This window comes from Esox lucius, chromosome 7 (assembly GCF_011004845.1).
Source record: "Esox lucius isolate fEsoLuc1 chromosome 7, fEsoLuc1.pri, whole genome shotgun sequence".
Classification (NCBI taxonomy): Eukaryota; Metazoa; Chordata; class Actinopteri; order Esociformes; family Esocidae; genus Esox; species Esox lucius.
In genome coordinates, this window is record NC_047575.1 from 20,081,141 (window position 1) to 20,103,858 (window position 22,718).

A 22,718-nucleotide genomic window follows, 5' to 3' on the forward strand; every position below is an offset into this window, starting at 1 on the left:
CATGGCGTCATTACCGGTTATTACATATAGCCTACTATTCAAGAAAATGATGCTACATCGCGGGTAGGACTTCTAGTTGTACAGATATTTGGCTAGACATTTTCCAGGAATAGAGCTTTCTAAAGAAATGCAGAGGGACATGTTGATAAGGAAAGAAAATACACGTACTGAAGAGAATGTGTGCAAAATATTTTATTTCTGCACAGATATTAGAAATAAATATAAATATCTAGTACATGATGTTAACATGTAGATTAAGTAATTCACAGAATTATCTTTATTTTTGGGAAATAGGAAAATGCAAGCATACATCAACATAACTGCATATAGCTGTTTCAAAATCAAAATTAATATGTATCCCGTGCAAGTCACATTTAAAAACAATGTCCAAAAGGGGAAGGGATTAGACAGTTTTGGAGTTAGGCAAACATTTAAAAATTCTGTTGATAATGTACACGATTCTACCTAGTAGTCTTCAATACATACCTTTAACGATTTACACAAAGTTATCATGGTGAGAACCCCAAGGAAAATAAACACATTTGAAAACAGAATTGAAAGCCAATGTTTTCTTCTCTCCACTGATGTGAAATCAGTCCTGCTGTCTGCACGGTTGTCCAATACCCATTACAATGTGACCATTAAGACCATTTGGATTTCGGTACACCGGTCATTCACAACACCACACCACAACCTGTAAAATAGGTGCATTGGCAGGGGGAGGAAATACAATAATATTGATAGAGCCCCTCTCCATTTTAGGTGTGGTGTAATACAAAACATAAAATCTAGTTGTCAGTTACTCTTGTTCGTCATGCTGTGTGCTACGGCTGGGCCAGAGCACTACTGTTAGTGTCATTGTCCTTTGTCTGTCCGTTCTGTAATTGCTCAAACTCTGCATCTAGGTAGTCCAGAGAAATGTTGTCTGGCAGCCCCTTAACGTCAAGCTTGTGAGAGACCCTACCCCACTGTTCTCTGTTGCTTGTCACACTGTCATACAACTCTGCTGACCTAGGGAACAGGTCCTTGAGGAGTCTGCAGAAGGATGGAGAGGAAGGCCGTGAGCAAAGTAGTCAGACAGAAGCTGTACTACAAGACCTATAATCAGCCCTTATCTACCAGATTTTGGGGTTAGTGGTCTGTCAATGGCTCACTTGTAGATGGGCATGGCAATTTGCTCCATGAATCCTGTCTGGAGCTCTGGGATGTAGGCCTTTTCCCTGTCCATCATCTCACTTGGACGGTTCCCCATAGCCTTCTCCTGCATCCACGAAAACACAAAGACACACACACACACACGTACACATACACACACAACTGTACGTGTACCAGATGGAGACAGGACAATATGATGCATGCAATGTTTAACAATTAATAAAACATTTTATAAATACCAGATCTCCCTGAGAAAAGAATTCTTTGTAAATGAGTCCCTGTAACAAAAACAGATTTGAGTTTATTGTAAAACAAAATACAGCATGGAGACAGAAGCCATCTTAGGAAACGATAAAATGGCCAATAAAGGTGACAGCAAAGTTGGCTTAATAGAGGATAGACTGGGTTCTTACAGCGATCTTCCAGGTGGTCTTCCAGTCTTTGGTCTGGTCAGAGAGGTCACAGGAGGTCATGATCAAGCTCAGTAGTAGGTTATGGTGTTGAGGGTCTTTGGTGTTGTAGCCCACTGGAAGACACAACATACTGTATCATTCTAGTAAGAAATGGAAGAGGCAGAAGCAAAGCAAATGGTCACCAGTCATCAGACCCGGGCCCAGGATACACTGGGCTGCCTTACCATCTGCCATATTCTGCAGATCCTTCAGGATCCGGAGGTGATGAGCCAAGTCTGTGGCCAGGATGATATCTCTCATCAGGTCAAGGATCCTCTGGTAGTCCTAAAAACGACAAAAAAAGACAACACAGAAACCGAGTGAAGACACGACAACGCAAACTAGGAACAGAGGTGTCCTTGCATTGCCTTTGTTTTACCTTTCTGGAAAACTTCTCAAATATGTTGCATCCCTGGGTGTTGAGGATGGCGATCGCCTGAGCAAAGTGGTGTCTCTGGAAATGAAAGCCAATAAGCTCTGCTGATGCTGCAATTAAACTTTATATCCACTAGAGGTCAACAAATACCTAGCATGAAATCAAGTTCTGACCGTTTCCCGAAACATATAATTAACAAACCATTCAGACTTTGTGTTTTACCTCCAGCACAGATCCTTCAGAACTATACAGGCCAGCCAACACAGATTTCTGGAGAAGAGGACACAAAAGATACAATTTGTGCAATAAAAGCTAAATACAGTTTAGGATTCTGTATGTTGGTGGAATCTGGGATCTTACCGATGTCACCTGAAAGGAGTTGTTGGTCCCTCTGTGGTCTAGGTCATGACACATACAGGACACAAAGAGAGCAAGCAGCTCCATGTCACTGAAAATAGAGGACACTGCAGTGTAAGTTGAGGTGTTACTGAGTTCCACTTAACTGTAATAACCATGTTCTGAAAGGCTCATCTCTTGGTGTTCTTACTCTAGGTACTTGGAAAGCTCCAGATTCCTGCAGAGAAGGTAGCAGAAATGAGACACTGAGAATGCGTGCATCCAGTTGTGGTAAGGAGGATCTCTGTAACCTCTCTTCACCATCAGACAAAACCTGGCCAGCGTGTTCATGTTGATTTTGTAGGTGTTTATGAAGCCCATATCCTCAAACATACTGATAACGGCCTGGAAACAGGTGCGTAATGGAGAGACATGAGAAAACAGACATGATCCGCATTACAAGTGTCTTTCTCCAGGAGTGTGTGTTGTTCTCACAGAGGGTGTGCTGTCATCTGCCAGGGAGCGAGGTGTGTAGGTGAAGCTGGAGAAGCTGGGGTGGATTTCCCCTACACACTGTATCCCCACAGTCAGTAGCCGTGTCACTTCCTCATCCGACACCTGAGAGACAGAGTCAAAGGTCAGGACATTATCTGGCAAATATAACAAACAGACATCCCATATGAAAAATGTAAAGTATTAGAATTGGCCAAATAATATATTTCATGATAAATGTACTATGTTTTACAAGTATCAAAATAAATAGTATCCTAAAATGCATCGTATTTAAGGATACAATTGTATTACATTCTGTATGGGATGATCGGTGGTCACATGTTAAAGGAGAGCTCTGATTGGATGCATTACCATCATGTGATACTTCATCATCTCATTTGCCAGCTGACTTCTAAACTGGGCTTCAGCAACCCTCTTATACAAGAGTGACTAGGTGGGGAACAGAAAGCACAGGAGCCATTTACCATGTCAGTAGTGTTGATGACAAATTCATCTTAAAGCATCAATATATGTACTCTATAAAAAAGAGCATGTTGTATGGTAATAATCAGTTCTAAGGTCTATAGGATTAGCAGAGGGGATGACTATGAACATACATGAGCAATGCTGATACCACAGTATATGGAGAAAGCTGTGGCCAAGTTTTCATCCAGGCGGGTGAACCAGGGTCCATTAGTCTTGTTGACCAGCTCAGCCACGCCAATCACTTCTGAACAGCAGAGCAACCAGGATGAGAGAGAGTTGATGTGGACCGTACAATTATCAATAGACTGACAAGAAAAAGGGAGATGAGGAAATGAAAAACAGACAGGAAGTAAGACTGTGACAGACCTCCGTGTCCGTCCTTTATGGGGAAGCAGAGGATGTTGCGCGTTTTGAAGCCTGTGCTGTCGTCCACTGCACGGTAGAACAGTGGGTGAGAGTAGGCATCTGTGATGTTGAGTATCTCCCCTGTGGTGGCTACATGGCCTGCTATGCCCTGGTCTGCAGGGATACGCAGCTCTGTCTGAGACCACAGCAATGAGGCCATCACACAGTGGAAATAAGACCCATATACAGGAAAATTGTCAAGACTCCACCATGTACAAAAGTGATGTCATCATTAACGCTGACTTTTTTTAATTTAGGGTTCAATCATTTCTTTTTTACAGTATATCAGTCAGAAGGAAATTTGCTTTAAGTGAATAAATTGCATCAGACTGGTTTGTAAGGTTCAGATGATCATCAGGCAACAATGTTGTATGATCACATGTACAGAAATATGTTCTTTTTGCCTCTGTCCCTTTAGTGCTTTAGTTATATGATTCCTGTACAACCTGTAGGCCTTGTAGAGGAAGGGAAAAAAACGTGTTCTTTAGAGGTTCTCTCACAACTCGATTTTTAAATCATGGAGTAGCAACTCTTAGTTTGGGAAGACCTGATCAATCTTGTACTGTGAAGTAGGGTGTTGGTGGGAGTGAGTTTAGGACCACGCCTCACCTCGTCATCGATAACCACTCCTCCATCAAACACCTTGGCAACCAATTCATGACTGACGACGTCCAACAGGAACACAGAACAACTGAAGAAGAGATGAATGTGTAATATTCATTATTTTATCTATTACCTTTCTCAGGATCCTTGTGATAATTTTATATAGCACTTACATTTCTGCACTGGTGAGGCTCCTGGCTTCTGCAATGATCTCTTTCAGCAGGACCGAAACATCATCTGGAGATGGGGGGTAACGGTTGTTATAACAACAGAGGGTGATGCTCCACCGTGCCACAAAGCAAGGCCTGACACTTACCCAGGTGTGTGAAGAGATTTGTGGCGACCTGAAGCAGGGCCTGTATGACAACAAACAGACGGTTCGCAGGTGAGGTGATGACAAGTGTATTTATGGGATGTTTAAAGACTCTCACTAGGTCAGGGGTTGAGTTTAAAGGGGACCACAGTGAGATGTGGTCAGTGAGCCCCTTACCTGGCATTCAAACTTGAGTCTCTGTTCTTTCTGAAAGGCTAGTGTGCTGGTCAGTACTGAGGACGTGTAGCGGAAGCAGTGCTGCACTGTGTGTTCATCTGCTTCAGTGTGTCTGAAGGTTGACAAATGAATACGCACTTTACTGTGTGACACACACATGCAGCTACCTATGTACACACTCATACACACACAGAAGTATGCACACTTAACAACCTACATTCACCTATACCTGTCAGCGTCTATTTTGTTGAAGGCACAGGCTAGTGCCACCACTTTTGAGGTGGCTCGACATTCAACAGGGACGCACAGCATGGAGAGAACTTCAAATCCCAGAGTGCTGTTCAGCTGCTTGTGTTCCTCCTAGAGTATGGACCCAGAAAAGAGAGAGGTGTAGGGTACAGCATCAAACACATCCAAACCTGACACGGTAAGACTGCAACACTATCGACCAGGGAACATTTCAGTGGTCTTACTTCAGTGACATCTTGCAGGGAGATGCTCTGTCTCTTCTCCACAGCCTGACCAAACTGGCCGAACGTCAGCTGGAGCCCAGGCAGACAGAAAAATGCAGGCAGATATTCAGTCAAACCGTGGGTCAGACACAGTAAGAAGTGGTTGTAGGCAGAGCATGTGAGTTGAGCGGGAGCGAGCGGGGCGTGTTTTGGACGGGGGCGTGTTTTGGACAGAGCGCAGAGCGGCATTTTTAAAAGGACGGAGCGAGCGCCCTATTTCCCGCTCCGCTCAAACGCGAGTCTAAGCATGCTCAGTCGGGCCTGACCCAGAATCCATCTGTGTCTTGCAAAGTCATCAACACACAGTACAACAGACAGTAGACATAATGGAGTTCAAAAAGTACTTTAAAAAAGAAAATGAAAAGTCATACAGGTGTAGTATTAAAATAAAACGAACCAACAATGATAATGTGGTACAAGAAAACGAATGTGGAGACATCGTTTTTGTAAGTAAAGATTCATTTTGGAATCTGAAAAGACACATCTCTCGAAAACACGAAAGTGTGCTACGTGAACACGCTGGGAAGACAGCAAAAGGTTAGCAAATTGAATACTTAACTTGTAACAAAGTTTAAATATAGTGTAATATTCAAACAAATTTGTTTTGTCATTCAAGTAGGCCTAACGGTTCGTTTTATTTAATTTGTGTCGTCCGTGAATTTGTATTTAATTGAGCGAGAGGAGGAGCAGCAGAAACAAAAGAAAACAGTTGAGGAATTCAAAAGTTTCTTCACTGTGCGCAAAGGCCCAACAATAACAAAGGAGGAAAAAGAGAGCTGGAAGTAGCATTTTTTAAAATTTTGTGGACTGAGCTAAAAGTGAAATCTATATGTAGATTATTTTCCTTTTTTGGTGCGAGTGGGGTGCGATTTGAGTGGAGCGCGAAGCAAATGCGTTGAGCGCTGAGCGATAATGAACGGAGTGGCCTGATGTGGCTTTGAGTTGGGGAGCGGAGGGGTGAACAGTTCGGTGAGCGATGAGCTGAGATTCCCACCGCTCCACTCCGCTCATGTGCTCTGGCTATAGGAGAGCAGCTGGTAATATCAGAGGCATAGAAGAGTTGTGCTTTGGTAACTCACAGGGAAACTGATCTCCGTCTTCAGAACCTTGTGTCCGACTACCTGAGGAATAACAAAGTCATCCAACAAAGTTAATTTTGTTTCTTTGTTTTTGCCACAACTATTGCAACTTTATATTAGGATATTTCATATTGTTTGTGTGTTTACTGCATACATGTACCTGACAGGACAACTGTTGGTTATCCTCCGATACTAGAAGTAAACAGCAGCACAACGACTGAGTCTGCTTCTCCAACTGTGAAAACAGCCACACCATTGGTTCAGTCACTAACTACTATGTATCAATTGAATGTTGCAACAGGCTGTTTATGTTGGTTTCTACACTCACATAACGGATGACTTTGAGTTGGAGGGAAGCAGCGTCCAGGTCATACAGCTCTCCTACAGTAAATAGTACAAGAATCAACTTGAACCGTTCGGACCTTCATTCACTCAATACATTCTAAATCGATGTGTCTACACTGCCTTCAGAAACCTCCTTTCAATTCTATGCATTTTGTTGTGTCATAGGTTTGATTAAAAACAACATTTCAATCAATCTACAAACAATACCCCATATTAACAAAGCCATATTTGTGTCAATTCGTGGATCGGACTTGTTGATCCAGCACATCCCACAGATGCTCGTTAGGATTGAGATCTGGGGAATTTGGAGGCCAGGGCAACATCTTGAACTATTCATAATGTTCCTCCAACCATTCCTGAACAATGTGTGCAGTGTGGCAGGGCGCATTATCCTACTGTAAGAGACCTTGACATGTGCCCTTGTTAGGAGATGATCAACGTTAGTCGCTTCACCTGTGAGTGGTCATAAAGTTTTGGCTCATCAGTGTATACAACATAACACAGGTGAAATTCTCTTATCAGACTATCATACCACAAAGCCTCAGGATCTCATGGTCCAGTGATATAGGTGTCCTGTTGACTTCTGACCTCCGAGTGTGCCTTTGACCAAGCAAGTTCTGGACTCTCTTACAGGCTACAGTGACCTGTGATGGGCAATCAGAGTTGTACCAGCAAATTTCAGCTGCATTTAAAGCACAGTGCTCCTCGTCTCAGAATGTGAGCTCATTAAAGGGCTGATGGATCTGGAGAAAGAACATACAGACTCACATGTTTCTCAAGGACATCCAGGATTTGCTCCTGAGCTTTAGTAGGCTGTGCACAGCAAACCTTTTAGAATAGAAAATACACATTTGTAGTCATAATAATTAGACCATTGTCTAAAGTAAATTAATGTATTATCTTTTATACTGTACTTTCAGAAAAAAGCCCATGGTTACCGTGGTGCTCATAAGTTTGCATACCCTGGCAGAAATTGGGAAGTGTTGACATTGATTTAGAAAATATGACTGATTATGGGGAACATTTTTTTTTAAATTTAAGGATAGTGATCATATGAAGCCATTTACTATCACATAGTTGTTTGGTTCCTTTTTAAAACAAAATGATGACAGAAATCACCCAAATGGCCCTGATCAAAAGTTTACATACCCTTGAATGTTTGGCCTTGTTACAGACACAAAAGGTGACACACACAGGTGAAAATTGCAATTAAAGGTGAATATCCCACACTGTTGATTTTTAAATTGAAATTAGTGTCTGTGTATGAATAGGTAATAAGTTTGTTAGCTCTCACATGGATGCACTGAGCAGGGGAGCAGAAGAGAACTGTCAAAAGACCTGCGTAACAAGGTAATGGAACTTTATAAAGATGGAAAATTATATAAAAAGACATCCAAAGCCTTGCAAATGTTGATCAGTACTGTTCAATCACTTATTAAAAAGTGGAAAATTCTCTTGATTCCAAGCCAAGGTCAGGTAGACCAAGAAAGATTTCAGCCAAAACTGCCAGAAGAATTGTTCAGGATACAAAGAAAAACCCACAGGTAACCTCAGGAGAAATACAGGCTGCTCTGGAAAAAGACAGTGTGGTTGTTTCAAGGAGCACAATACGACGATGCTTGAACAAAAATGATGGTCGAGTTGCCAAAAAGAAGCCTTTACTGCGCCAGTGCCACATAAAAGCCTGGTTACAATATGCCCGACAACACCTTGGTCCGGTGATATAGGTGTCCTGTTGACTTCTGACCTCCGAGTGTGCCTTTGACCAAGCAAGTTCTGGACTCTCTTACAGGCTACAGTGACCTGTGATGGGCAATTAGAGTTGTACCAGCAAATTTCAGCTGCATTTAAAGCACAGTGCTCCTCGTCTCAGAATGTGAGCTCATTAAAGGGCTGATGGATCTGGAGAAAGAACATACAGACTCACATGTTTCTCAAGGACATCCAGGATTTGCTCCTGAGCTTTAGTAGGCTCACAGCTTCTGTTCTAAAGACATGGGGAATCTTGTGAAAATTGATGGCAAGATGAATGCAGCATTTTATCAGAAAGTACTGGCAGACAATTTGCATTCTTCTGCATGGGAAGCTCTTGGACTTTCCAGCACGACAATGACCCTAAGCACAAGGCCAAGTTGACTCTCCAGTGGTTACAGCAGAAAAAGGTGAAGGTTCTAGAGTGGCCATCAGTCTCCTAACCTTAATATCATCGAGCCACTCTGGGGAGATCTCAGGGGGCAATACACAGTATTAAGAACTAAGATTTGAGTGGAGCGTGAAGCAAATGCATTGAGCGCTGAGCGATAATGAGCGGAGTGGCTTGATGTGGCTTTGAGCGTGGGAGCGGAGGGGTGAACAGTTCCGTGAGTGATGAGCTGAGATTCCCACCGCTCCACTCCGCTCATGTGCTCTGAAGGGTATGCAAACTTTTGAGCACAACCATACATTACATTGTGGCCTGCGGTAAGATTTGGATATCAGCCTTAACTGGTTCCTTTCCCAGGAATGATGTTTGTGTGTGTGTGTGTGTGTGTGGGGGGGGGGTGACGGTGACTCTTTTGCATCTGTTCTGGATCAAGATTCTTTTCAAGATTTTGTTAGCAGCCTTAAATGGTTTGCTTTCTGGGAATGTCGAGGGGGGAGAACTGTGTTGCGTCCCATTGAGTATCAAGCTGTAGTGTGAATTGATGGATGTGTCAGGAAGATTATCTCTGCAAAGCCTGAAAACAGGCCTTTTCTCCTCCCAGATGCATTTCTCAGCTCTCTCTATAAAAGACTGGTGTGACCCTCTCTTGTGCTAGTGTCCAGGGGAAGCTGGTTCCCAGGGCCGGCCCTAGGCATAAGCCACATAGGTGGTTGCTTAGGGCCCCGGACCTCTAGAGGGTCCCAGTCCGCCAGTGATCCCAGGACCAATAGGGAAGAGGGGGCCCCCAAACCAAAAGACTAGGGCCAGCCCTGCTGGTTCCAGTATAGGGTTGCAAGGACAGAAAACATTTTTGGCTGGGCTGAGCGGAAACAGGCTTCTCATAGAGGTGGGATGGCCAACAGACTAAAGCTGGCAGGACTAACAAAGAGGAATAGAATGTAAAAAGGAAATACGTTTTCCAAAATATTAACTTTCACTAAATCACAGTAGCCAATCTGTCTGGGAGGAAAGGGGAGTGAGAGTAATGGGATGTAGAGAGGTAGGGCCAAAAAGAGGTAGGGCCCAAAAGAGGTGTCCTGTGTTTTAATCTGAATGGCTGCTGGACTGAAATCTTTGGGATGCTGTTGGACATCCTTGAGACTCTGAGCAATACCTGCTGTCGATTGCCCTAAACAACCAGTCTTGTACAGTTTCAAGGGGGGTCATGTCTGGGAGACAGGAATGGGGTAATTGAAGGTATTTTGTTGCTCTGTTTTTCATAAATATATGTTCCTTTCCACAAATCAAATGGACCCTTCACTTATGTTTCGTTATCCCTCACACCTGTCACTAATCAGCATATAATCACAGGTGTGTATAAGGCTTCCTTTTCTCTTTGTCTCTTGTCGAATATTCAACCTGCTACTGTTTGAGTGCATGAGAGTTACATGTATTCATGCCTCTTTACCGTCTGTGTGTTTTGTTTGAGTGTGTAAGACCGAGGTGAGAGGCGTTATGTGGAGCATGCTCACCACGATGAGGGCAGTAGCTCCACCCTGGTCCTGCTCCAGGATTGGAATGATCAGCACTTTGGTGGGTGGAGGCGGAGACAAGGGAGAGGGGGGAAAGGAGGAAGGTGTTAGACTGGAGTGACAACTGAGACTGTTTGTGTCTCTAGGACGATCCCTGAGCAGGTGAGACTTGGGTGTGACCTCACTCTCAGGAGTCTCAGGGGGATATAAAGAAAGACGTTTCAAATGCACATACTGTAGAGATATTTTCAGAAAATGTTGTTATTTCACATTAACCTGATGAAGAGTAGATAGAACGTCACATGTGATCATTTGTATATTAATTGAGTGTTAATTGATAAAGAAATTAACCAGCTCATATTATTTTCTTATTATTATCTTAGATTTTTCCACATTTAATTGTTAAGATAGAGTAATGAAATGTGCTTTTGCCCTGGCTCGACTACTGTTCTCATTGTCAGTGCAATGAGTGGTTATCTCATATTGAGGACAGAAGGACCTGTGGCTTGTCCTTCACTCTCTTGGGAGAATCTTGGGAATCTTGGGAGAATGAGAGAAATCAATATTCCTGAGTTGTTTGAAAATGTTTGCGGGGAAAAAGGGGAACAATTATCCACAACAATACCTGTGTTATTTACACATGTACATACCCGTGTTATTTATGCACGTACATACCCGTGCTATTTACACACGTACATAGCTGTGTTATTTACACACGTACATACCTGTGCTACTTACAAACGTACATACCTGTGCTACTTACACACGTACATACCCGTGTTATCTACACACGTACATACCCGTGTTATTTACACACGTACATACCTGTGTTATTTACACACGTACATACCCGTGTTATCTACACACGTACATACCCGTGTTATTTACACACGTACATACCCGTGTTATTTACACACGTACATACCTGTGTTATCTACACACGTACATGCCTGTGTTATTTACACATGTACATACCCGTGTTATTTACACACGTACATACCTGTGTTATTTACACACGTACATACCTGTGCTACTTACACACGTACATACCTGTGTTATTTATGCACGAACATACCTGTGTTATTTGGCCAAAAAACACAGACCAAATGATGCTATAAAAACACAGATAAAGACCAACAGACCTCTCTTGTCCTGATGCAGGTGCCCTGTAAGTCTCTCTCTCTGTTGCTCCAGCAGGTCTGAGGAAGGGAATTCCTCACACAGTACTCTTCTCTGCTGGAAAATAATATCCCTTGGAGGGAAAGAGTTTTGATTTATTTATGAGCATTACAAACCATGTACTTTAAGGGAAAATAAATACAAAATTACTATTTGAAAATTGAATTCCAAGTTTGAAGACACTGGGAAAAGGCAGGAAAAAGATCACCTAATTTTACATTTACTTTTTGGCCATGCGGGCTAATGTGTTTAGGTGAAAATTACAGGTGCCAACGCTTGTGTGATGGTGGTGCGTACTGGTGAAAAAAACGGTGCATAATGCAAAATGATAATTGTCTGAAGTACAGGTAAACTAGACCATTACCTGATTCTCCCCTCCTTCTGCAGCTCATGAGGTGGGTCTTCACACCAGAAGTGTCCTGTATCTTCATCCAATAGATATACATATGTACTGTCCTATGAGAGGAGGGTGGGCCAGGTTCAAAACAACGTACATATGCATATGCCAAGCAGGTACAATAGACAGTTAAACATGTTCAATGTGGATGTTTCTTTTGTGTGATTCACTCTGATTTCAGTTTGTCGGTCAGTCATACCCTAGGGAGAAAACAGTATGGTGAAGACAGTAGATACACACCACGTCAGAGCAGACAGCATGGAACGCCTCTCTGATGGCATCTCTCAAGGAAGAGGAGTCAGTGACTGAAGCCAGTCGGAGCAATACACCCTGGGAAATTAAGGAAGAATGGAAAATAATAAATATGATGTTATCTCTGATGCACTGAAACAAAGATACAGATACAAAGGGAGTAGGAACAGGCTTGGGATGTTGTTCACACAGAGCTGCCTCTCCAGTAGCTCATATTCACTGGAGACACATGCAATGCAGAATACAGCCAGACCAACTGGTGACACAACACGCAAGATCACAGCAATCGGTGCTCAATATTAGTCCCAGTCTAATAGGACGTGTGCTTTCATAGCTTTGCATTAAATAACGTCCACATACACATTGCTGCCCTGGAGAGGTTGTCGGTTTTTTATTGAATTATAATTGTTTGATGCAGCTCATGAACTCTAATGATAATGCTGGCTTACATTATGCTCTCAAAAATGTTCAGCATCCCTGGAAATTGTTCTGCGTTACAACATGAACATGCACTGACTCTGGGACCTCTAGGGAGACGTACACTGCGTGCGCAATTATTAGGCAAGTGAGTATTCCGATCGTATTATTATTTCTATGCAAATTTTCCAACTCCATTTTCCAACTCCACTATCTATATGTGATACATATAGATAGTGAACTCGGATTCCTGTGTATACAGAGCATGACTTGAGACCTTTCTTTTGCGGACCTATGTAGGAGAAGCAATTCTTTGATGACATAGTCAAACGGCCTTAAGCCACTCGGCTGTGGCTCACAGAGGCAGTAGACGTACACAGCGGTTGCAAATATCGATAGCAGGTTAGAAGAAAATACGGTTGTGTTGTTTGAAAGAAACATTTGCCAAAACAGTCGCTCAAATAGTGACGGAAAAAATTCAGCCACACAACTACTCACATTGCTTCAAGACCACGAACAGTACTGTCAGAGAGAAAAAAGTTGCGCTTTATGCGATGTCTAGTGTGCAACAATAAAAAATAAACCACAACAAGAAATGTCAGGTACCCAGTACCTCAAATTGCAACCTCGGGCATTACCTTTTGTTTTTACCAACCAGTGAACAAAGTGATCAAAGTTGAAATAGTATTTTACACTTTGTATTCAAAATGAGATAGCAACAAAAAGCAAGCTGTCGATGAAAACAAAGTCCACTCACCATTATGATCATCATTCTTTATTAAATGGATAATGGAAACTTGTCTTTTAAATTATAATCCAAAATAAATTATTTTTCGATTGAGATCAAAACCAGGGCTGACAGCCGGGACATCGCCATCCATTTAACAAACTTGCGATTGGTTAAATCTACTGTCATTCAAAAATGCTGCTCTAATTGAAGTCAGTGTAAATAACTTCGGCTGGTGCCTGCTATTCCAAGCTCGAGGGCCTAGCCAATGAATGTTGACCACAGCTAGATCATTTCTACCAAGATACTACCAACAAAAGATTCTGATTGGATATTTTTTTCTCTTGGATATTCTTCCAACACAAACTGAAAACATGCAAAAGGATGATCATTACAATTAAGACAAAAAATATTAAACCAATGAAACAAAATATAATATATAAAAATGAATGTAGATTTGTATCTATCCTTAGGCCCTCTGGGGGTGTAGACGGCCCTGACAGTTCCCCAGTGCCGCCAGGCTTGTAGGTGTGTGGTTTAGTGCTCCCTACTTGGTGATAATAGCAACCTTAGTGTGCTGGTCAGTGTGCTGCATTAGGGCTTGTCTGATCTACTGTAATCAGAAGTGCCCTTTTAATGCTTGGTTGCCTTTGTCTTCCTAGTAAGGTTTGGCCCTCCCTTGTCTGCTTTCAAGTGGTGTGAGTATTTACGTTTCTTCATTCCCTGAGCTTGTAGCTGCATCTTGTCTAGCGGCAGAGTAGTCACTTGCACCAAAGACTGTTGCTTAAACAGAGACAGTTCTGCCAAGTTTTTCTGCGTAGTTACCTGGAGTTGTTCTGCAGAGTTCTTATAGATGATAAGAGAGAAATATTGTAATGTTGTACCTATCTGTTGTCCCATGTTCATCTTTTTTTTTATTCCTGCTTTTTCTGTAATGTTTCAGTTTCCCATCCCATTATTTCCCCAATCCCATCACTGCAACCTTTCTTATTTTGTGTTCCAAGCAGAGCATGTGAGAGGAGTTGAGCGGGATCGAGCGGGGAGCGGGAGCGGGCGGATTTTGGACAGAGCGCAGAGCGGAATTTTTAAAAGGACGGAGCGAGCCATAGACTTAATAAAGAGTAGACGCTGCATTGGCTGCTGGGGCGCGAGAAATACGCCCGCCATCTTTGACCGGTCATACTCCTATTTGTGTAGCAGCAGAAGCAACGATGCCAGAGCACTGTGCAGCATACTCCTGCACCAGCCGGTGTTCACCCAGCGAACTGAGACTTGATTAGTCATATTCTATAACACTGACTTAGATTACAACTGACTCAAGAATGCTGTTGTAGAAATAAAGCAAATATTACTGGTATAACATTGGCCAGCTATTTATATATTTATATAAATAAAAGACGGTATTATCATTGTGTGTGTCTCCAGGAATCCAAATGTTGGTCTCCTTTGCCTTACACTGGGTGTGTGAGCTTGTGTATAATGAAGTTTATCTTTACATTATGTCCTTATGTTTGTGATTGTCTTAGCCCTGATCTCTTTCCCTCTGTGTTCTGAAAAGCACTTGTAACTGTGTTTTGAAAAATGCTACATTAATTAAGTTTTCAAGACTTTTAAGACTTTTCAAGGGAGTTTCAACAAAGTAAATGTGCAGTTTAAATAAAAAATGTCACTTTTCATTTCATTCTGCTATTTTAGACTGGGACCCATGTGTGTATGTTGGGATGGGGGCTGTGAAATGAGAGAGAGAGAAATATATATTTCTGACTTTACTGCCACTATTTACACATTAGGTGTTTCAATCAGAATGATAGTCAAACTGGAAATGTTCCTGTTTTTCTCCCTTTTTGGGGATTATGCTCACAGTTTTGATGAATATAAAACTATGAATATTAAAATACGCCGAACCATGTGTCCTGTATCATTGCTACATGTATGACCTTTGCAGCAAAAAAACCAGCGTGAAAATCACTAAGGTATTCACTGAGGTATGATTAATTAAATGCGCTGACAGCTCGTTTCACCTGCCAAAACAGATTACATTGAGTGGAGTGGCGGACCGGTCCAAGATGGCGGTCCCACGGCTCGTTAGCTCCAGTAGGCAGTAGAGGTCGATGCGGCGTCTACTCTTTATTATGTCTATGGAGTGAGCGCCCTATTTCCCGCTCCGCTCAAACGCGAGTCTAAGCATGCTCAGTCGGGCCTGACCCAGAATCCATCTGTGTCTTGCAAAGTCATCAACACACAGTACAACAGACAGTAGACATAATGGAGTTCAAAAAGTACTTTAAAAAAGAAAATGAAAAGTCATACAGGTGTAGTATTAAAATAAAACGAACCAACAATGATAATGTGGTACAAGAAAACGAATGTGGAGACATCGTTTTTGTAAGTAAAGATTCATTTTGGAATCTGAAAAGACACATCTCTCGAAAACACGAAAGTGTGCTACGTGAACACGCTGGGAAGACAGCAAAAGGTTAGCAAATTGAATACTTAACTTGTAACAAAGTTTAAATTAAATATAGTGTAATATTCAAACAAATTCGTTTTGTCATTCAACGGTTTGTTTTATTTAATTTGTGTCGTCCGTGAATTTGTATTTAATAGAGCGAGAGGAGGAGCAGCAGAAACAAAAGAAAACGGTTGAGGAATTCAAAAGTTTCTTCACTGTGCGCAAAGGCCCAACAATAACAAAGGAGAGAAAAAGAGAGCTGGAAGTAGCATTTTTTTTAAAGTTTGTGGTCTGAGTTAAAAGGGAAATCTATATGTAGATTTTTTTCCTTTTTTGGTGCGAGCGGGGTGCGATTTGAGTGGAGCGCGAAGCAAATGCGTTGAGCGCTGAGCGATAATGAACGGAGTGGCCTGATGTGGCTTTGAGTTGGGGAGCGGAGGGGTGAACAGTTCTGTGATGAGTGATGAGCTGAGATTCCCAGCGCTCCACTCCGCTCATGTGCTCTGGTTCAAAGCCCATGTGGCATCCTTGCTATCTGCCTGTATTTGGATCTGTCGATCTGCTGGCAACAATGCCAAACTCAAATCAGCCTATGCTGCCCTCCAGACTCTTGACTTCCTGGCACCTATAGAAACATGGATATCCCAAGAAAGAAATACTGCTATAAAATATACAGAAAATATACTGCTATATTTAATTCGCCTTAGTATGCATTTTCCCATAGTCCAAGAGCATCTGGTTGACAAGGTGGCAGCACAGGGCAACTTGTTTCTTCAGATTCTGTCTCTTCCCTCTTGCTCACCTACCCACTTCCTCTGAATTCCATGCCGACAGTGAGTACTGTCCTCTTTCCACAAAACCTATTTTCCAACTTCTCTTCACTCCTTAACCTTCCACCACTTCCCCGCCATTTCCTTCTCTGCAGATTACTTTGTAATCCAATTTCAAAAGAAGGTTGACAATATCCATACCTCATTCAGTCAGCCTTTCAGGCCTACTGGTCGCTAACATGTTGATCTTGGCGAGTCATTTGCAGTTTCTCTGCTCTAACCAGATGATATCCTTCAGCTAGTGATGGCTGGCCGCCTAAAATGATGCCCTCTTGACCCTATCCCCTCCTCCCTCCTCCAGACCATCGTAGGATTTCGTCTCCCAATCCTCATCAAGTCTTCGGTAAGCATTGGCTGTGTACCAGTGGAATTCAGGATGGTCAGGGTAGCTCCCCTCTTACAGAAACCAAAACTTGACCCCTCTGAGGTCAAAAACTACAGGCCTGTATCCCTCCTGTTTTTCCTTTCTCAGACACTTGAGTGCACTTTTTCCACCTAATTCCCTTCTTACCACTCTCAGAACAATCTCCTCCACCCTGACGAGTCAGGCCACTTCTATGTAACAGAAGCTCTTCACACTGTCAAAGCTAACTGTCTCCTCTGTTCTCATCCTCCTTGATCTATCAGCTGCCTTCGACTCTGTCAACCATAGCATCCTACTTTCTACCCTCTTTGAATTGGGCATCTCAGACTGCTCACTCTTGGATTATTTCCTACCAGGCAGGCCACTCCTACCAGGTGACGTGGAATGGATTGGTGACAGCCATCCAGCCTCCTACCTCTGGTGTTCCCCAAGGTTCACCTCTTGGCCCTCTTCTCTCTATACACCAAGTCTCTGGGCACTGTCATATCCATCCAAAAGCCATCCAGAACATATCTGGGCACTGTCATATCCATCCAACACTTATCTCTGTGTGCCCGGCCATCGTATCTCGGTGCCCAACCACGTATCTCTGTGTTGGATCCAGCTACTGTGGCACAGAACGTACAGGTTCAGTTCATGAATTTGGATGATGCTAATAATGCTAATTCCAGGCCGGGACAATGGTAAACAATGGCTTTTTGTGAAAAATTACTCCAAAGGCCATCAGGAACAACTGACTAGGTCTAGGTCGAACTAAATCACTAACTAGGTCTAACTATGCCTTTAAGGAAAGTTCAAAGTTTGAAAAAAACATAAAGCCTCAAAACATGGTTAAATGTATATAAAGAAAACGTGATTATGTTTTACAATGATATTAAGGATGGAATAGAACTTTTTATAAAATTTTATGAAAATTCTGATTATGCCATTTCGGTAAGAATTGGTATTTACAATTATATACCACTAATATATATTGGGTGTGATGTTGATCCCACAGTACATTGTTAATATAATGAGCACTTTAATTATATAAAATTATGTTTGTGGAACAACCCTGCTACTTTTCAGCCAGTCAGTGTTTACCATGAATTATCCTAGAATACACACAAAATATGCCCATGCATTCACACAATGACACTCTCACAGCTGTGAATGTCCACTAGCCAAACAAGTCCCCTGAGCACAGCAACAAGGGCCAGGCTTATGATGCTGACATTCTGGAAGGAGGGGAGGCTTCACTCAATCAGGGAAGGAAGATGACAACACTGGCTTTACAAAGTTTTAACACAAAAGCTCTCATTTATTTAAATATATAGAATTATCACCACTAAAATGTAAGTAGACATTTCATGATCTTGTCATTTGCAGTTCTGGAGCCTGGGTTTTGTGTGTGTAACGAGAGTTCCTCATGAACCCTCCTGAAACACAAATGGCGTCAGAGGGACAGAAGAGGAAACTTGACAGGGGATTCCAAAAGGAACATCCCTACTCGGTCTGTCCTAAAATATTTCCACTTCATAATATTCCGCTTATAATTAATGTAAAAGGAACAGGTGGCTAGTGTGCTCTGCCTCTGTCTACTCCCTCCATCACACACAGTCAAACACACACACACTCCACATAAAAAAATCAGTAGAACATGAATCATTTAGAAAGTCCATTAGACAAGTCTAAACAATACAGACTCACCAGAAAGCCTCCACCAATCAGCTGCACATGAAAAATGTAAATATTTGAGCATGTCTGTCACAGTGATGTACTACGTGTTGAATTGCAGCTGATGTCAGATTAAATCTGGCTGACAGTTGTCACCAAAGTGACAGACCGTGTCTCTTTTAGATATAGACATAAGTTCAATAACTTTTAGTTTGTTCAATGCAGACATGTGGCTGGGGACAGAGAGGTTTAAAGGCTGGGCTCTGTTCACTGCTGTGTGACCAGGTGGTTCATGAGTGCATATGAGGGAAAGCCGAGCAGAGTCTTACCTGTAGGCAGTGTGAGTACGCCCCACTCTCCTCCACTGGTGGAAACACCTTCCTTTCTCCACCCCTGAAGAAGCGAAAGAGCGAAACAACAATCTGCTGCAGCATACTCTGTCTCTCTTTTTATTGTAATTATTGTCTCTGTTTGAGCCCCTAATACTATATCAATCTCTCTGAGACTCTTCCTCTGTTGTACTTCTGGTTTTCCAATGAAGACAGAGTCTCATGACATAAACACGCTTTCTCTCTCTCTCTCCCTCTCCCTCTCTCTCTCTCTGTCTCTCTCTATCCACTTTCTCTTTCTGACTTTCTCACAAGGATCTCTTTAAATCTCCTCCCCTTCAACTCTGTCCATTTGGCCCTGCCCCCTCGTCTCTCAAAATACTGAGTCGTTGAATAGTCATTGTTAGGTTGTCTGTGTGTGTGTGTGTGCGCAGGGGGGTGGGGGGGTGGAAGGGTGTGGGGGGGCCACCATCTGACCAATGGTGGTCTGTCTGTGAATCTCCCCAATGTCATCCCCACCTGCTTTACAACAACTGCAGGTTTCCAAAAACAGATACAGAAGCAGGAGTATATGCCCACCCACAACCTACGTACGCACACACACTCAGACACACAAACACACACACACACTTATACACACATACACACACACACTCTCTCTCATATTGATCTTTAAGTGCCAGTGAGTGAGAGATAGTGTTTCAGTTGTTGGCTCAGTGGGGGCGGGGTCCCCTCAGTGAAAGCTCCTGTAACTCATGCAGCTACATTCTATCACACACGTCTATCAGTTTAGCACTACCAGGTTGATATTACCGTACTGTTCCAGTAATATGGTTGATTATATGAGTTTATTACAAGGGGTTAGCATCTAATAACCCTAGAGGTTACATCAAAATGATGTTTAATCCCGTGAAAACATTTGGATCGATTTGACTTTGAGACACATTAGCAACAGTCATGAGGTGGTAGCATTATGTACATTTTCTGTAAAAAAAATTTTTTGTGAAAAATAAGCTAAAGTGGAATGCATACAGAATTTTAGGGGAACAATGTTGTATGTGTTAATGGGTGAAGACTATAGCTCTGTCTTGCCTGCCAGGTGTTATTCAGGCGTTGTTAAGACACGCCCTTAATTACAATAAGCTAAACCAGACAGGTGAGTCATCAATAGTCTCCACCATTAATGAAATTCTAACAGGCTTGTCCACTGTCAAGATTTCAAAGCTGCAGCACCTACTGATACAGAGTGAAGAACATAACCATAACATCAGCATGTACACTTAGTGTGACAGGGAAATTAGACATAGACAATATGACAAAAGATATGTCATAGGTTCATGTGATGCTGAAAATGAAGGGGGGAAAAATCTCTTCAAGAATAACATGGTTTTGCGATAGTGATGTGCATGGAAAAGACTCAACAATACTGAGTGGAAGATTATTGTTATAAATTCATATGAACTATTCAAGTCGAGGCAGATTACATATTTATTGAAATCAACTTGAATAAACAGTACAATATTGAAGAAGCTGAAAATTTTTTTTTAGACAAACGTTAATCTACCTGTTTAACATTTCAAATAATTGACATCCTTTCCAGAACTTTGTTATTACACTCAATGGAATTGAGTTACGTTTGCACTCCATTGGATAAACACCTCTCTAATCCTTTAAAGATTCATGACACCAGAACAGCACAGAGAATATATTTCCGTTCCTTCTTTGGTTTCTAATCAAACTCCATGATGGAGCACTGAAAATACATATGTTTTTAATTACATAATTTTTTTAATAAATATAATAATTTTTTTCCACATAATTTATTGTGAGAACCACTTCCATTACAAAGATAGACATTATTTTATGACAAACCAGTTAACGTCTAAAGGACTGTAGGATGGGGACGTGAGGAAAAACAACTCAAGTCCAAGAATCCATACTGAAAACAAAATGTCTCGATTTGGGTATAGCAGGACGCCAGGCGCAAAGTTAACAGAAAATTATGGATTTAATGACAACACTAGGGCAGGTGAGAAAACAACAAAACAGCAGGAATATAAGGAAGGCAGGCTGGGACACATACACAAACCACACTCAATGACTCAACAAGGGCTGAACAGAACCGGCAGGCTAAATACGGACTAAAACAATAATGACAGACGGACAAGCTACATTCAAGAACAAAGGACAAAAACCAAACAGAACAGGCTACATTCAAGGACAACGGCTAGAACGAAACAGAACCTCACACAACAGAGGTTGGGGTGATATGTGAGGCTTAATGGGGATACTAATGTAAGAACTAGGAATGGGTTGGACTGCGTGGTTGTTACCAGGGTGACAGATCCACTCCACCAGCCTTACATTCCTAATGTAAAGCCATTACCCACACAGCTCACAGCTAATGACAGACAGCTGAAGAATAAAAGGATATTAGAAAGCCCTTTTATAGAGCGAGAGGCACTTAGCCCCACAAGAGCACAAATAAAACTTTATGGGAGATTGAAAATGGCAGAGGGTCTAATGTACTGTAGCCACACACAACATGCCAGCATTTAAATTGCATTAACATTATAACATTACCTAAGAGAATGAAACTAGAATTCTGATGTTAGAAATCATTGAAGCTGGAAATAGCAGGTGTGCTCAATCTGCTAGGTATACCTAGCCTATGCTTTAAAAACAAAATGAAAAGCTGAGCTAAGCTTTTCATTTTGATCGCATGATGGTGAGTGGATGTGACGCTGTGTGAACATCCTCATGTTGGTGCTTGTTCTCACCTATCCCCCAGACACAGATTGAAGTGTTTTGAAGTGAGATCAAAACGGCACTATGGTTGCTATTGAAATAGTATAGACTCTATACAGCGGCAGTGAACAGAAAGCACCTTGTAGAGTATGTTTGGGAGAGCCATTTGCACACATCCGTATAGTACAGAAGTTTAAAATATACCGTTAGCCAACTATTCCATTATTTGCAAATTGTTTTATTTCTAAGGTGATTCAGCTCTGACAGCACTTATTTTGAGTACACATGGTACTACATTAAATAGTCCTTTGCTCATTGAAAAGTTCCACAACGTCCTGAACTCAGACGTCAAAAGTGTAGATCTGAAGAAATACAAAAGCTATAGGCCTACACTATTCCAAAGACAAAGTAATCAATGTACTGCATGTCATACACTGACATGAAAATGACTCAACCCCAGTACAGGTTTCAGATTCACCCAGACAGAGCATCAACATTCACACACTTACATCTCGGCTGGCGTCGACGGCCTGAACTGCTGAGTACGGCACAAAAGGGAGTTTCCACATGCCTGGCCCATCTCCGTCACCTGTCACTCACAGATCCGACCAGCTGGATCTGTGATCACGACTAACTCCAGTCCACCCTCTCAGACCAGTGACATGCTGTTATGGCGTCTGTCTCTGCAGCGGTACAGGAGATGCAAACGGAGAGAGAACAAAACCTCTGGGGCTTCAACCAACCGGGCACTGGATCAATGCTGAGGCTGCAACAGCAACCGGATCAGTCTCCCTTCCCCGTTCTGGCTGGTCTCAGGGCGCTGTCTACCTAGGCTTCTACATCACACTCATTTTCATGTTAAGCTGCTGGTTGGTTGATGATGAGTGAATTAATGAATGTGATATAAACTGCACCAAGCTGTGGTCCGGAGTAAAAACAGGGCGGAAATCATTCCATCCTGTTACTGCTGACCACTGTTACC

General features: G+C 42.2%; 1 protein-coding gene across 1 annotated transcript; it reads right to left on the reverse strand.

Annotated features, from left to right (window-relative positions):
• Window positions 1-246: 246 nt before the first annotated feature.
• Window positions 247-22,373, reverse strand: LOC105025987 (cGMP-dependent 3',5'-cyclic phosphodiesterase). The gene is made up of 30 exons (XM_010897111.4): window positions 22,246-22,373; window positions 18,989-19,052; window positions 12,202-12,291; window positions 11,929-12,020; window positions 11,528-11,637; window positions 10,386-10,441; window positions 7,500-7,559; window positions 7,264-7,375; window positions 6,715-6,767; window positions 6,547-6,621; window positions 6,387-6,428; window positions 5,269-5,337; window positions 5,025-5,155; window positions 4,796-4,907; window positions 4,622-4,661; window positions 4,479-4,542; window positions 4,312-4,393; window positions 3,664-3,838; window positions 3,429-3,541; window positions 3,184-3,261; window positions 2,815-2,937; window positions 2,531-2,724; window positions 2,344-2,431; window positions 2,206-2,253; window positions 1,987-2,061; window positions 1,793-1,892; window positions 1,569-1,681; window positions 1,395-1,433; window positions 1,155-1,261; window positions 247-1,035 (listed from the first exon to the last, which is right to left on the reverse strand). Exons 1-30 carry the CDS (start codon window positions 22,314-22,316, stop codon window positions 825-827), a joined length of 2,787 nt encoding a protein of 928 aa, XP_010895413.2. The 5' UTR covers window positions 22,317-22,373; the 3' UTR covers window positions 247-824.
• Between the last annotated feature and the right edge of the window lie 345 nt (window positions 22,374-22,718).